Genomic DNA, 14,411 nt, shown 5'->3' with positions numbered 1-14,411 from the left:
CAGGAAATAAGCCAGCCACAAAGCATCTCCGAGTCATATTCTTTCCTGTATTTTTGTGCCATTATGGCTGCTTCTCTGTCACATCTGCTGGGCTCCGTTTCCTTCCTTCCTATAAAAGCAACTTCTACGTTGTGTCTAACAGGTGATGTTTGGTTCCAACCAAGCTATTATGCCTTTCGTTTGAGTTTACGATTTGTTTTTTGTTGTTGTTTTTGAGTGCACTGAATCTTCTCTATCCTTATCCCTAGCCACTTTCTTGTTGCTAGTTGAATATACTTTTCCTCTACCATCTCCTAGAGCTTGCCACCAAAAGTTACATGCCTTGAGAAGAGAAAAGTGGATCTGGGTTATTCTCGGAGATTCTTAACTTCCTAAAAATAGAAAGCTTAAGTTTTAAATGCACATACCCTAAAAAACTATGTGCTAAATTTCCTGTGTACTCTGGTAGAGTTATACAGCTATATTAAGGAAATAGAAGTTTAATGAATCATGACTAGTACTTAAAACAGTATTTAACCATTTAGTAACAGTTTCTAAATTCCTTCGTGAAGCAAGTGAAAAACATGGTTAAGAGTAAGATCTAAGTTAGTCCCAGAGTGGTGCAAAAGATGAGAAAGTATTAAGAGAAGAATTTCTCTTCTGCCTCTTCAGATATCCCCATCACATTCTAGGCTTAGACATTCACTCAATGTCATAATTACATATTGGTGTTGATAGCATATGAGTTTTCTGCATTTTTAGTGTTTTAATTTACCAATTCAAGATGTTGTTATTCCCTGAGCATCTTTTTAAAATTCTATGTATGTGCACACTTGTTTATGCATGTGTGTGTATATGTGTGGATAGAGAGAGAGAAAACAGGTCAATACTGATTACTCCAAGAACTGGTAAAGATGGGAAGAAATGTTGATAGTTTGTTCTTTGTTTTAGATACTAGTTCTCAAGACTTCTACGATATTCCACGAACATTTCCAAGTGACAGATCTAGTTCACTTGAAGGCTTCCATAACCACTTTGTAAGTATAATTGCCCTTGGCATCATCGAGTGTATTTCATTGTCAAAACCTTCACACTTACTGCTTTGAGACTAAACAAGATCACGGAATAACAGTACCTTCATTTCTGTATGAATAAGTTTGACTTACAGTTGTGTTTCCACATTTGACAATGCTTTTTATTAAAAAATTTGTGTGTGTGTGTTTTAGAAAATCAAAAATGTGTTCACAGTGGGAAGTGTGTCAAATGAAGAACTGGATGAAAATTATGTCCCCATGAATCCCAACTCTCCACCACGACAACATTCCAGCAGTTTTACAGAACGAATCCAGGAAGAAAATTATGTGCCAATGACACCAGGGACATTTGACTTTTCTTCATTTGGGATGCAAGTTCCCCCTCCTGCTCATATGGGCTTCAGGTCCAGCCCAAAGACCCCTCCCCGAAGGCCCGTTCCCGTTGCAGACTGTGAACCACCGCCCGTGGACAGGAACCTCAAGCCAGACAGAAAAGGTAAAAAGGGCAATGGCATAGTGAAAACAGCATTGATATTAGAAATTCTGAAGTCTTTCATATTACTTAGCCATCAGTGTATTTGAGTAAAACTGTGCTTTGATTTATAGATTAATAATTATATTATAGTTGATGCCCAGGTGAGATTTATGCGTTTCTTAGCTCTTGAGCAGAGGTTACAAACTAAGTTGCCCACATGGATCAGCTGGCAGCAGGAGACAGGAGAAACTGAAACACATTGCCCCATCTGAGTGGAGTGACTGCTACTCGACTCTAGTTCTTTGTTGACTTGTGAAAACAAGGGCTGGTACAGGCAGATCTTCTAGTGTTTCAAGAGAAGCCAGAAATACAGATTTGTATATGCGTTATCGCTTAGTTTTTAAGTTCTGTCCACTAATGTAATTTTTTAAAAAGTGTTATAGACTAAACCAAATACTTCTGCAAGCTAGACATAACCTTCAGCTGTTTTTTTGTAACCTCTTCTCCAGAGTCCACAGTACCACATCAGACTTAAAATGACCAACGTACTTGGTATAATTCTTTAAGAGTATGAGGTTGCCTTTATAATCTTTCCATTCTGTCAGTGTAACAAGTTCTTAAAAATTATTCTGCCTGTGCTGTGGCATAAATAAGCATGTCTGGTCTATTCTTTCATACTGGCCTTCTTAAGTAACATTAAACTCTAAACTGGCATGGTTTATTAAGAACTCAGTGTGAAAGAAACTTTTCAGCCAAACTGGTAATATCTACCCATGTTTTTAAAAATTTGGATTTGAGTGGTTAAACCACACACTCCTTGTTATGTTGCAACCTGCTATTGGTATGACTTTAACTTGAGAATCAAATAAGTTAGCAAATGGGCTCTGTGATGAGTGGCTCAATTTCTGACTTAGCACAGGGGATTTCAGCACATTTGAAGCCACAGGTGCTATATGTATGCCTTTTTTTAAAGAACATGTAATCTGTGTGTAAATTTCTCATTAACCTGGGCATAGATCATTAATATTCATTCTAATTGCATTCCAGCTGTGGGGAACAGAGGCTGAGACTCACTCTGAGTATCTTAAGAAAAAGGGTTGGTTTGGTTTGATTTGAAGTAAAGATTCCCTGGGTTAGAGCTAGAAAGTTATCAGAACTAAGGTGGTTCTGGGGGACTGTGTCTGTGCCCTGCTTTCTCTCTGCATTCTGTCTGGCAAGTCTTTGCATCTGCTTTGTTTTCTCACCACCTGCTTGTACATTCTTTCCCTCTTCACTCTTTTTTTCTCTGTAAGCTCTACTTTAAAACCATTTCTGCTTACTCGAGAGCTTAAGCCTGCAGTGAATGCCCCCTTGGCTGTGATTCTGCTTCCGGCTCCTTTTCATGTGCTCTTGGTCTAGCAGCTTCGATTCCTGCTGCTAAGTGCCTCATTCATTATTTACTCACTTCAGATGGTTCAGAGAGGTTTGGCTGGTCTAATTTGTCTTTTCACACTGGGTCACATGATGGATCGTAGGCCAGCCCGTAGTTTGGCTGCCATTGGGTCAGGTCCACCATTGGTCTGGAGAGCTGGGCAGATGGTCATGCATACACTCAAGGCGCCCAGGCAGCAAAACAGTTTCTCTTAGAAGGTATATGCGTGTTACAGGCTTCTTATTTGATTTTTTTCCTTTTGTCTTCATTTGTCTCTAAATCCATTTTAAACATTATTAGTCATTTTCTTTGCATCCAATATGCAAAGGTATGTTTGGATATGTATAGATTTGTAATCAAGTTCATGGATCACTGAAGAATTAAGATACAAGTGGGCATGAACTCCTGGAAATATTGAAATACCTATTTTAGTGCTAAACTGGTGCTTTCCTTATTTTTCTGTAATTGGTATATGTTGTCCACTTTACATTTTAACCCAAGCTTAACTGTTTTATATTTTGAGGTCCTACATAAATGTGGAGGTATTGTAAGTTTCGGTAAGGATATGGAACTCTTAAGACCTACATGCTTTGCTCCTCTCCCTGTTCCATCCTTAGCCTCTGCTGAACACAGTTTGAAAATTCCTGTTATAGGTCATAGTTAATGATCCCATATGGTAAGCATAATACAGAATTAGAGAAGATCCGTATTTATATGTTATAAAAGTTTTAGAATCCTAAAGATATGTTTGTTTCATTTAGTATCATGTAGATCTGAGATAGTCTATGTATTCCATATCACTAGAATTACATTATATATATATATAGTATAATATGGCATGTATACTACTGTGTATCATATATAGCACATGTATGTATATGTATAATTATATCACCTAATTAAAGCATAATGTATTCTAGTTCATGAGAAATTATCTTAGCTTTTTAAACCAACCTTAAATAATCTTACAGTAGAACATAACAGAGTAGATAGTACATAGTTATTTTTGAAGATTGTGTCCAGTCTTTTTAAAAATTAACTCAATTATTGAGAGGCAATCCTTAGCTCATTGACCAGGTTATTTATTTAGTATATTTGCTTAGAAACAAAATGAACAGAGAAAGCATACCCAGAATGAAGTACCCAAGTAATTTTTGGAGAAATAAAGGAGAATAGGTTTAGCAAAACAGTAAAGAGGTTACTAAAATAATAGTAATTTTTTGTTCTTTTTTAGTCTCTTCTACTTTTTTTAAAAAATATAATACAAGAGGAAGCAGGAGAAAATATTTAACATTGGAGAGCAAACTTTTTCATCTGACTATACAAAGTTAAAACTCCTCAAGAAAAATACATTTGAAAACCCTAATTCCAATCTTGTAGCAAAGTTTATTCTTAAAATTATAGATTCTAAAACAAATGTCTTATTTGATCATGAAATTCTTCTCATTCTTAGTACCTTATGAGTCTATTTTAATTTCAAATTTTGTGACATCAAATACATGATTTAATCTATTATTTCCAGTATCTCTTGTGCACCAGAAGTCACATTAAGCAAACATAATTCTATTCAGTAAACCTTAATTAGATTCAAAGTACAATAGAAGTAGTTAAAAGTCCAATATGACCAGTTTCTGTGATCATCTTCTTTGTAAGGGTCTACAGTAAATGTGTGACATTCTGGTCTTGTTTATACCCCCAATTATAGATATCAGCTGCTGTAGTTTGCAGTACAGATGAGTTTTTAGAATACTTTTGAGTAATTGAAGCTGCAGAAATATATAGATGCCCTAAACACACACACACTTAATGTATTATCACAGACCCTTTGCCCATCACCCAACTCTTGGTGACTATATTTTAACCCATTCTATTTCTGTTACCGTAATATCTGTTTCAACACAGTTTTGTTTATTTAAATAAAATAGAAAAACATAATTTGAGCATGTTGTATTAAATATTGGGAAAACATGAGTAATGAGAAATTCAGGTCAAATTATGTTTCAGTTGCTTCAATTAAAACCTTCTACATTTTTAATAGAGTAATTTTTTGGAGTTTGGAACATTTCCATAACATATCTATTGTGGCTTCTCTTAAAGTCAGTCATTAAATGAATCTACCATTCTTATTCTCCAGACTTACCTAGAATCCCCCTTCCCTCCGATTCAGTCTCCTAATATGATGTAGTAGCTGTTTGGACTAAAAATGCTGAATTTGTTTTATTTGTGCATATCCATTCATGCCTTTTTCTGCACTAGTTCTGGCCATTAGTTATTGTGTTGCTCTTAAAAAAAATCAGTGCAAGATTGTTAAGGTGCTTTTGCATATTAGTTTGGTTCAGAAGTCTTTAAGTCTTCATCCTTTCCTTGGTGTAGGGAACAAGGAAATTCCAGGGGAGTTTCCCCAAGTAGGTCTTTTGGGCACAGTCAAATTTGATCTAAATGTTTCATCAAGAGAACTTATTTTAAAGAAGTTTTTTAATTTGTGCTTTATTAAAATGATCTTTATACTATAATAAATGATTGGAGGATGGATGAATGACACCAGTAAATGTAGTTAAGATTTTAATAAACAAGTGTTAAAGAAAGCTTCAAATGAAATTAGGTTCTGGGGTCAGTATTATAGTTTAAATATGGAGTGCCTTTTTACAGCATGCCCTTAACACGCAGCAGGGAGTTCCTAAATTTTCTTGACCTTTAAGTATAATTATGATTACATTATTGTATTCCTCTTTATAGGCAATGAGACTATTAAAACAGCATAATTTGTAAAACTTTTGGAAGAGCAAATAGTGTAGGCTAAGCTAAACCTGAAATAATACGGAAAATAAATTTTCCACTTTGAGTAGAGTTTCTGTAAGTAGTGCCTGTGAAAATAATGCTTGATAACTGTGTAGACTTTGCAGAAAAGGATTGTATCTGCTTATTCAAAACATGACCTCACCTTGCTTGACTGCATTGAATCGTATTAGAAATGACCAACTTTTGAAACAACATTCACTTATTCCCTTTTTCCTCTTAAAGGACAGGCAAAAGTACTCTAAATTTATAGCATTTGTGGGACGAGACACCATCAGCTTTGAGAGAAAGGCAGTTCATTAATATTCATTCAATACATATTTAAGTTCCTACCAGTTATAGGGTATACCTTTTGCCAGGCCTTGAGTCTCCAAAAACAAGAAGGAGAGGTCACTTTTCTGAAGAAGCTATTGGAGGAGGTAAACCAGTAAACACATTATTGCAATTAGTGTGGAAGGGGCTGTGGTTGGGGTAAGCTCTTGGCACTATTAGGAAGACTCCCCTGAGGAAAGTCTGAGAGAGTGAGTGCAATTAAATGATGGTAGAGGAGGGCAGAATGAAAATGGATCTTCTAGTCAGAACAAGCAGGGTACTCAGATTATATAAAAAAGAGAGGAGAGGGGAGTGGTGGGAGGGATGGACAGACAGGGATGATGGCACACATGTACCGGATCCTTAGAGTCTTATAAGCCATGCTGATGATTTTGGACTTTATTCTGAGGGAATAGTCATGCTTTTAGAGAAACAGTATTTTGACGTGCAGATTTTTTATTTTCTGGGGTGAATGTCTAAAGCATGTCAACGCCTTCTCTTTAAAAAGAGCACCCTGCTCTGTGCTGCTCTGCTGCTTATGGTTCCGTGAGTGGTGATGCCGCACTGGGGCTCTTTTTGCATTGAGATTACATGTACCGAAGTACTTGTGCTGTTTGCAAGGCTGTTTTTTTTGACGTATATGGAGGTAATTCCTTGGAATAAAAATCAACTCGCTGTTTTTCTTGGGCTTTGATTTTTGAGACATTGCAAATGTTCTCTGTGAGAACACAAATGGTGTAAGAGATCAAAGCAAGAGAAGGCTTATGGATCATGTGTTGAGAGCTCTTGATTCAAATAACAAACACTCCCTAGTTAATAGTGTTGTTCTTTTTGGTTGTTGTTTTAAAAAGCCACTAAAATAGGTTACAGTGATGTTACAGAATACATAGTAGAAAAACATCACACCAAGAATCCAAAAGTCTAGAATTAACTTCTCTTTCTACCATTAACCGAGACTCGTTTTCATCATGTCCAAGTTCAGTGGCAATGGATTAATCAGTTAACTTCTCTTTGAAGTAGTTTTCTTATTTTAAAATACAAGGTTAGTTTAGACTTGCTTTAAAATTATATAACTAGAATACTCTTCAGTTTTAAAATTCTGTAATTCTGTGATACAGTGAAAGAAGATAAATTCATGAAAGAGATAAAATTATTGCCAAATTTATACCTGGGTTGTTTTATACATGTCATGCCATCAAAGTGCATATTAATTTAAGCTTCTTATAATAATTAGTAGGAACCACCTCACCTTTATACTTTCTGACCTTTTATTGTAAAATGTGTTTAATAAAAATTTATTAAGTGAAAATTGAGATAATTGATAATTGATCATAAAATTATCATAAAGTCAGATAATTGAGAAGCCTGGTTTAAAAAAACATCTAATTAGTAAGTATGCTTACTTTGCTAAATGGAAATTTGATGAGCCCATATCTAGTTTTAGTCTGTCTATAAGTCTTATATTTGAAACTTTTGCCTTAGTCATTTCAAAATAAAATGTAAGCTTTTTTTTTTTATTCTTAAAAGTATTGCTTGATATTTTCAAACAATTAAACTTAAAATAATTATCAAAAGTCTGCTGCTTTTTAAGATTTTTGGTCTGTTTCATTCATTTAAAGAACATCTCTTTGAATGCCTAGTGTTTTTGAGCCATGGTGTTAGATAATGAAGATACTAAGATTAAAGTTCCATTTTCTTCCTGGGAGTTGCTTTCTTTGTAATGAAAACAAAATTTTATGTTATATTTTCATTACAAAGTAAAGTTGATATGAGGAGGTAAGAGAGAAAATGGAATCTAGAATGACTCCTAAGAAATCTACTATGTGGTAATATAGGAAATCAGTTTTGTACAATTAGTTTGGGTGCCTGTGGTACACCCAAGTGGGGTGTCCTATAGGCTATTAGATACCTAGATCAGGAACATGGGAGAAAGATTTGGATCAGAGATTAAGATTTACTAGGTTGTTCTCCAGGTTACATTAGCAGATCACATAGTCTAGACATTGACTATAATCCATTATGTCTTAACCCTTAAAGGGATTAAAGGGTAAATTTAAAGGAGGGTGGAAGAAGAGGCATGGAAACTAAAAGGAAACAGCCATAGGCTGGACAGCCTGAACCTGAAGCTCTGCAGAGTTTCCAGAAAGCAGCAGCTAAAGTTAAAGACCAAGGGATTTTCGCTTGACTTTTCATGTACCCAGTGGTTGGTGACCTGAGTGGGGAGAGGCCAATTCTGTCTGCAAAATAAATGCAGAATTGAGTTTGAAAAGACATAAAGAAATAAAACTAATAAAAAATGCCTAAGCAACACAATAACATTTCAGTGTAACATTTCTACATTGTGACTTTTGCGCTAAAATGAACCTTAAAATTTTCTGAGGAGTAGAAAATACACATGAATTTTAGCGCACTTTTTTTTATATATAACCTTTTATTTTTTTTTCAGATTTATTTTTAATTATGTATTTCTTCCTACCAACCCTCATTGTTTTTGCTCTAACTGTCTGCTTGTCTTCTTTTTGGGAGGTACTGGGAACCAAACCCAGGACCTCCCATGTGGGAAGGAGGTACCCATTCACTTGAGCCACCTCTGCTACCTACTTGTTGTGTTTCCTCTTGTTGGATCATCATCCTGTTGCGTTGTCATCTCGTTGCATTAGCTTGCTGTCTTCCTAGTTTTTTTTAGGAGGCACTGGGACCCGAACCCAGGATCTCCCATGTTGTAAGTAGGCACCGAACTACTTGAACCACATCCACTTCCCTGAATGTATTTTTAAAATCTCACTTAATATGATCTTTTTCTATGAAGAAAACCAAGGAGGATCTTTACTACCTTGGAAAAAGATAACAGAGATGAGGAAGAATTTGAGAGAAAGACAGCAGGGAAAGTAATATCTGAGTCACTGATTCTCTACATCTACTTTTTGACTCATTGTAGATAAGTGTCTCCTTACATCATGTGACTTCTTTGAAAATTACTTACTCCCCATCATATGCATCACCACACATTCATGTTTTATGTTTTGTTTTCATTGTGACCAACAAGAAAATACCCATCATGATGGAAATGTAATAACTTTGCATATCTATTTATATAATTCAGGGGACCTTTATTGAGGACTTGCCCTGTATCTCTCACTATAATGGGAACAATGGGTAACACAGAAGATCTTCATCTCCCTGTTTGTGAAGTACTTAAAATTTAGTTGGGAGGACATAATTAGTACACAAAACAAAAGCAGAACAGTAGAAATGTTCTTCTGAGGAAAACTACAATAAGCATTCCAGGTTGGAATAAAAATGTAGACCAAGGCATGAACTCTGCCTGGATTCAAATTCCAGCTCTGCCACTCAACATGTGTGTGACTTTGGGCAAATTACTTAATCTCACTAAGCCCTAACCTCTTCTTTGGTATAAAATATTAAAATTTCTTTTAAATTGTACATCCCTTGTGATCATTGAGAGGATTTAAACAAGTTTTTAGCACCCTCAATAAATTTTACCTTTGAATCATTAATCTAAGCATAATATCTCAAGAAGTCTTAGCGAATGTATTACAATTATAAAAATTATAGACAGTGATTGATGAAGAAATTATGCATACTGATGGTGAAGAATGGAAAAAAGTGGCACAGGGTTTGAAATGATAAATTTGTACATGGGGAATAGATAAAAGAATGGACTGACCATAGCATAGCAGAGGGCAATTCAGTAAAATATGTAAAACTCAAAAAGCACCTATAGCTTAGTCTTGTGGCACCTTTCAGATCTCCATGACTTCTCCAAAATTAAGAATGCGGATTCTGTGTTCATGTCTGTAAAATCATTTAGCTTCTTGGATTATAATTCATTGAATAGAAACTTGAAAGTACCTGGATACACTGTTGCGCTCTTCTCAGGTAACCTGGCTTTAAATTGCTCCTTATTGTTGTTTCTTCTATCCTTTTCAGCTTGAAGATTGTTCTCCTAGATGGAGAAGACTAAATTGAGTGACTCTTGGTTAGCTATTGAGGTTATGCGCTACCTTTCTAAACAGCGGGTTTGTTCTTACCTTGTTTTTAGTCCTTTAAGCATAGCTTTTTAAAGAGCCTGCTTTGTTATTTTTCATGCCTCTGATCACCTAGCCAACATTCATACAGGCTTGGATAACTTTCTTTTTGACCTTAATGGTCTACTCCTTCCACTTAGTGCTTCTCATTTTGAAAGCTCTTTTTGTTGCCATCTTGGCAGATTATTAGCATTTGAAGGCAATGCAGATGATCAAAGAAGATGGACTATTAAAAGTAACTCTGAGTTTTTCTGCCTAAGGATCCAGGAAATGGTGCTATTACTGAGGCTTTCAGTGGTAAGAAGTTGCCTTCATTCAGAGGAGAGATGTTCAAATATTGGAAGTTCAGGTTCAAATATTAGAAGTTCAGGTTCAAATATTGGAAGGATAATTAGCAATGACATGTCAGGCAACTAGAAGCGTGGACCTGAAAAAAAAAAAAGTGAGAAACTATCACTAGATAGATTCTATAGTTACATGTTCTAATTTCACCATGAATGTAAATAAAGATACTAAGGGTGTAAAGCTGAGATATGCAAAGTCTGACAATTAGGAGACACAGTGAAAATTTAGGAGGATGCTGAAGAGCTAATGAATGTGAGTCTTTCAGAAAAGGAGGAGAGGGGACACACTGGATGAACACCAACAAACCAAAAGTAGCTCTAAAAGCATATTGTAATTATTAAACATCACGTCACTCATTTATCAACCATTTGTGGCATTCAGGTAGATGCAGTGCTCTAAACAACAGACAAACTCAAAGTATTACCAGCTGTATATGTTGGTGTAGTAATAAGTGCATTTCTTCTTTTTTCTAATTGAATTTCTTAGGGGCTGTATAGCAGAGAATGTCAGATCTCAAAACTGGGAGCTACACATGAACAACAGGCAAACATTCCTACTCTAAACACTGAGTCTCTGGTAAAACCTCTATTTCTCAAAAGAGGTAAAGAGACAAAGACAATGTAGTATAGTAGACTACTCCTTCAGCAGGTAGAAGGCTAAAGGCAACCTTATCTCCACCTCTGGGTAACACCGTCGCCTTAGTGAGTCGCAGGCTGTTCAGTTCTCGGGGGATAGCTCATCCCTAAGTCGAAGGTGGTTGCATTTGATCTTGAAGGACCTTTCAGCTCTAAAAATAGATGTATTTGTCTAATTGTAAAACTTACCCTCTGCCTCTTATTTTTTTTAGAAGGGGTAAGACCCATTTTGGAGAGTTTAAAAAGCTGCATTTTCCATTCTTTTCATAACAATGCCATGGATAGGTCAAATATTAGGGGTACAATGTGGATCATGGTCCCAAATTGTGGTACTCACATTTAGACCTGCCTTCTTTCTGATTAAGCATAATATATTAATTATCTAACTTATAAAATTGGCTAATTTTGGTGTTTTCATTTCTTTTAACCTAGAGTATCGCATTTTAAGAAACTTTTGGGTTTCAGTAGATAAGGTCCCTAGATATAAGCTTTTAACCAGCAAATTATAATCTTGCCAGCTAACAGATGTCAGCTCAACTTTGTAGATTTCAAGATAAAAGAAATTCTGAGAATAGGGTAGCTGAAATTACTCACTCAAGCAGTGCTACTACTCTGGCAGCTAGGCTTCCTTTGGGAAAAGACCTGAGGCCAACTACTGGTACTACTAGTAGTACTACCAGTACTTTTCTTAGGGCTTTTCAGCAGTACATGTATGTGGTAAAGATTAAATGAAAGAAAAGTGATGGCAACTGAATTTATTCTTTTTTAAGTATTTAAATCGAAGCTTAGATAATCAGCAATGCCAGAATCTAGACATCTTATCCTTGGAAGGTGATGTCACTGGGAAGCCACTGAGAATTCAGTGGGAAAACAAATAAATATTGGTTTTGGTTTTGGTCTTGAATTCGCAAATATTGTAGTGTCCACGTGCTTCTCTGGAAAGCCTTGGTGGAGAGGTGGGCAGATAGGCAGATTAAGGTTCAAAGAAAAAATTGTAATTGAGATGTGACTGAGGAATTTTGTAGTTTTTTTACTTTATTTGGTTTTCTAAGACATGTTAGAAGAAAAACTAACATGGCACATGATTTTCCTTTCTTCCCAAATAACTAACTAGGTTGGTTATCCCACTAAAAACCTATCTTTTGTGTTCTGCATATTATATTGTTGCATGCAGTATCTTCCTTTCCATTGTGTTAAGCATGAATGGTATGTAGCAAGATCTGAAAAACTCTCAACAAGTAAGCTTTTATTAATGCTTTTGCAATGCAATATTTCTACATAGGACTCTGTCGCCCTTTTTTTTTTTTGAAGAATCCATTTTTCCAATTAAAAAATAACATTATATTAAGAGAGTCTTCTTTTTACCAATTAGGTCAAAGTCCTAAAATTTTAAGACCCAAACCCCATGGTTTAGAGCGAACTGATTCACAAACCATAGGTGACTTTGCTACAAGAAGAAAGGGTATGTACTTTAGCAACGCATGCTATGTGGGACTATGGGAATTTATACTTCATAATGTTTGTCTGTTTTGTTTTGTTTTTAAGTAAAGAAGCGCTTAAATACTATTTCTGTTGTAAATAAAGCTTCCCAGCACATTATTTTAAAGTGAATGCTTTCCAAATATATGAGTCTCCTTGTTATGCCATTAACAGTAGCATGTTAAAAATTTAATTATGATATTCAGTCCTGTCCTTTTGTGTTATTCTTATAACTTTTGGGTATCAATACATTGTTTTCTTTAATCTTGTGAAAACTGCTTGTGAGTTTCAAATATCTCCTATTTTTATATTTAATGTAATGTTATGTATTCTGTTCTGAGACAGTATATAGAATCATTTCCATGGATTAATTACTTTATGCCATTATTTAAAATTTGACAGCTAAACTGCTCTTAGCCTTTAGGTTTCAGAAAAATAAAGCATTAAGAGTTAAAGAAACACTTTTAGTCAAGACATTCTCTACAAGTCTATCTTAAATATATAGATAAGCAAAATTGTTTTTATTGTTTTTACACAGTATAATAAATCAATTTAGTCCTCAGAAAATTACATTACACATTTCATATTCGAGCTGGCAAAAATACTGTTAAAAACCTCAATGAATCTGTATCATCCTTTTAAATAACCAATTATATTGTAGTTCCGTGGTAATTATAATTATATGATTAAAATTTAAGCAAGTACGGACAAAGACTAGAAGGGAACCTGGAAAAATGAAATGTTTTCTTTAGAATGATGAGATTAAATGTGACTAAAATATTTACCTCATATGTTTAGTCTCCTGAAATATAATTAATATTAATAAATGGCATTATTTTAGTTCTTTGCTCACCCGTAAATTTCTGAAAAATATGTTTTAGTCTTGACTCTTAAGAAAAAGGACTAATAACTCTGTGATATGTACTAGTAATTGTCTCTTTTAAGAATGACCTAAATAAATAATGGCCACTTATAAATAAAGCTAATAAAAGATATTAGAGTTAATTCTATTTAATTTGATAAAGAAAATGGTTAAACTAAGCTAAAAATATGAGATAATTTGTTTAAAATAATTCTAGCCTTTTCTCAGAGCAGAGTTTGAGTCTAAAAATATAATTATTTTGTTTTCTTTGTTTCAAGACTGGACATGAATTATTTTTAAAGATTTGGCTGTTAATTTGTTTGGTTTGTTTTTAGCAAAGTTTAGTTTGTTTTGTATTAGTCTGGTAACTTTGTTACAATTGATGGAACAATAGTATTATAATTATACTACTAACTAGTACATAGTTTACATTAGGGTTCACTCTGTGCAGTTTTATATTTGACTTTTTAAAATTTTTATTCTGGTTATTTATATACAGCATAAAATTTCCCATCTGAACCACTTTGAAGTATGCAATTCCATAGTGTTAAATACATTCATAATGTTGTGCTACTGTCCCCACCTCCATTACAAAAAAAAACCTTTTTAACATTTCTATGCATTATTTTATATGTATAAATGCTTAACTGATGCTTCAATATTAAATAATAGAAATATTTTTACATATAAGATTGAATCTCCACAGTTAAGGATAAAATTAGTGAAAAAATGAATTCACAAAATAATGAAAAGTATAAATCAAAAACTGTGAAGGGATTATCTCGTATTGCTCTTTCTTGTTCTCGAATAGTTTATATGCGTAAAATATTTACCTAAATTTAGAAGGAACATATTGTAACAGAGTTTGAGACGTGGAGTCAGCTGTCATGAAATGTCTGATTTTGCTTTTGCCACTTATTCATTATTTAGCTATGTCACTTTGGGAAAGTCACATAACATCCATGACCATCATTTTACTGGTGAAATGAAGTCCCTGTGAAATAGGTGGTCTTAGAGGAATCTGGCTATAAAAT

At 34.5% G+C, this 14,411-nt stretch overlaps 1 protein-coding gene across 10 annotated transcripts in view; it reads left to right on the top strand.

Annotated features, from left to right (window-relative positions):
- Positions 1–14,411, top strand: part of GAB1 (GRB2 associated binding protein 1) — a 140,832-nt gene that overhangs the window by 114,342 nt on the left and 12,079 nt on the right. For 5 of the 10 annotated variants that reach the window (XM_004471925.4, XM_004471924.4, XM_071214514.1 and 2 more), the window contains 2 exons: positions 931–1,016; positions 1,206–1,509. In XM_004471925.4, the coding sequence (XP_004471982.2) occupies positions 931–1,016; positions 1,206–1,509 (390 nt within the window). Of the gene's footprint in view, positions 1–930; positions 1,017–1,205; positions 1,510–9,775; positions 9,908–12,408; positions 12,499–14,411 lie in introns of all 10 variants that reach the window. The other 5 variants (XM_004471923.4, XM_004471922.4, XM_071214512.1 and 2 more) reach the window with 2 other exon arrangements.

The sequence above is a fragment of the Dasypus novemcinctus genome, chromosome 1, assembly GCF_030445035.2.
Source record: "Dasypus novemcinctus isolate mDasNov1 chromosome 1, mDasNov1.1.hap2, whole genome shotgun sequence".
Classification (NCBI taxonomy): Eukaryota; Metazoa; Chordata; class Mammalia; order Cingulata; family Dasypodidae; genus Dasypus; species Dasypus novemcinctus.
This window is presented reverse-complemented; position numbering and strand designations above follow the sequence as displayed.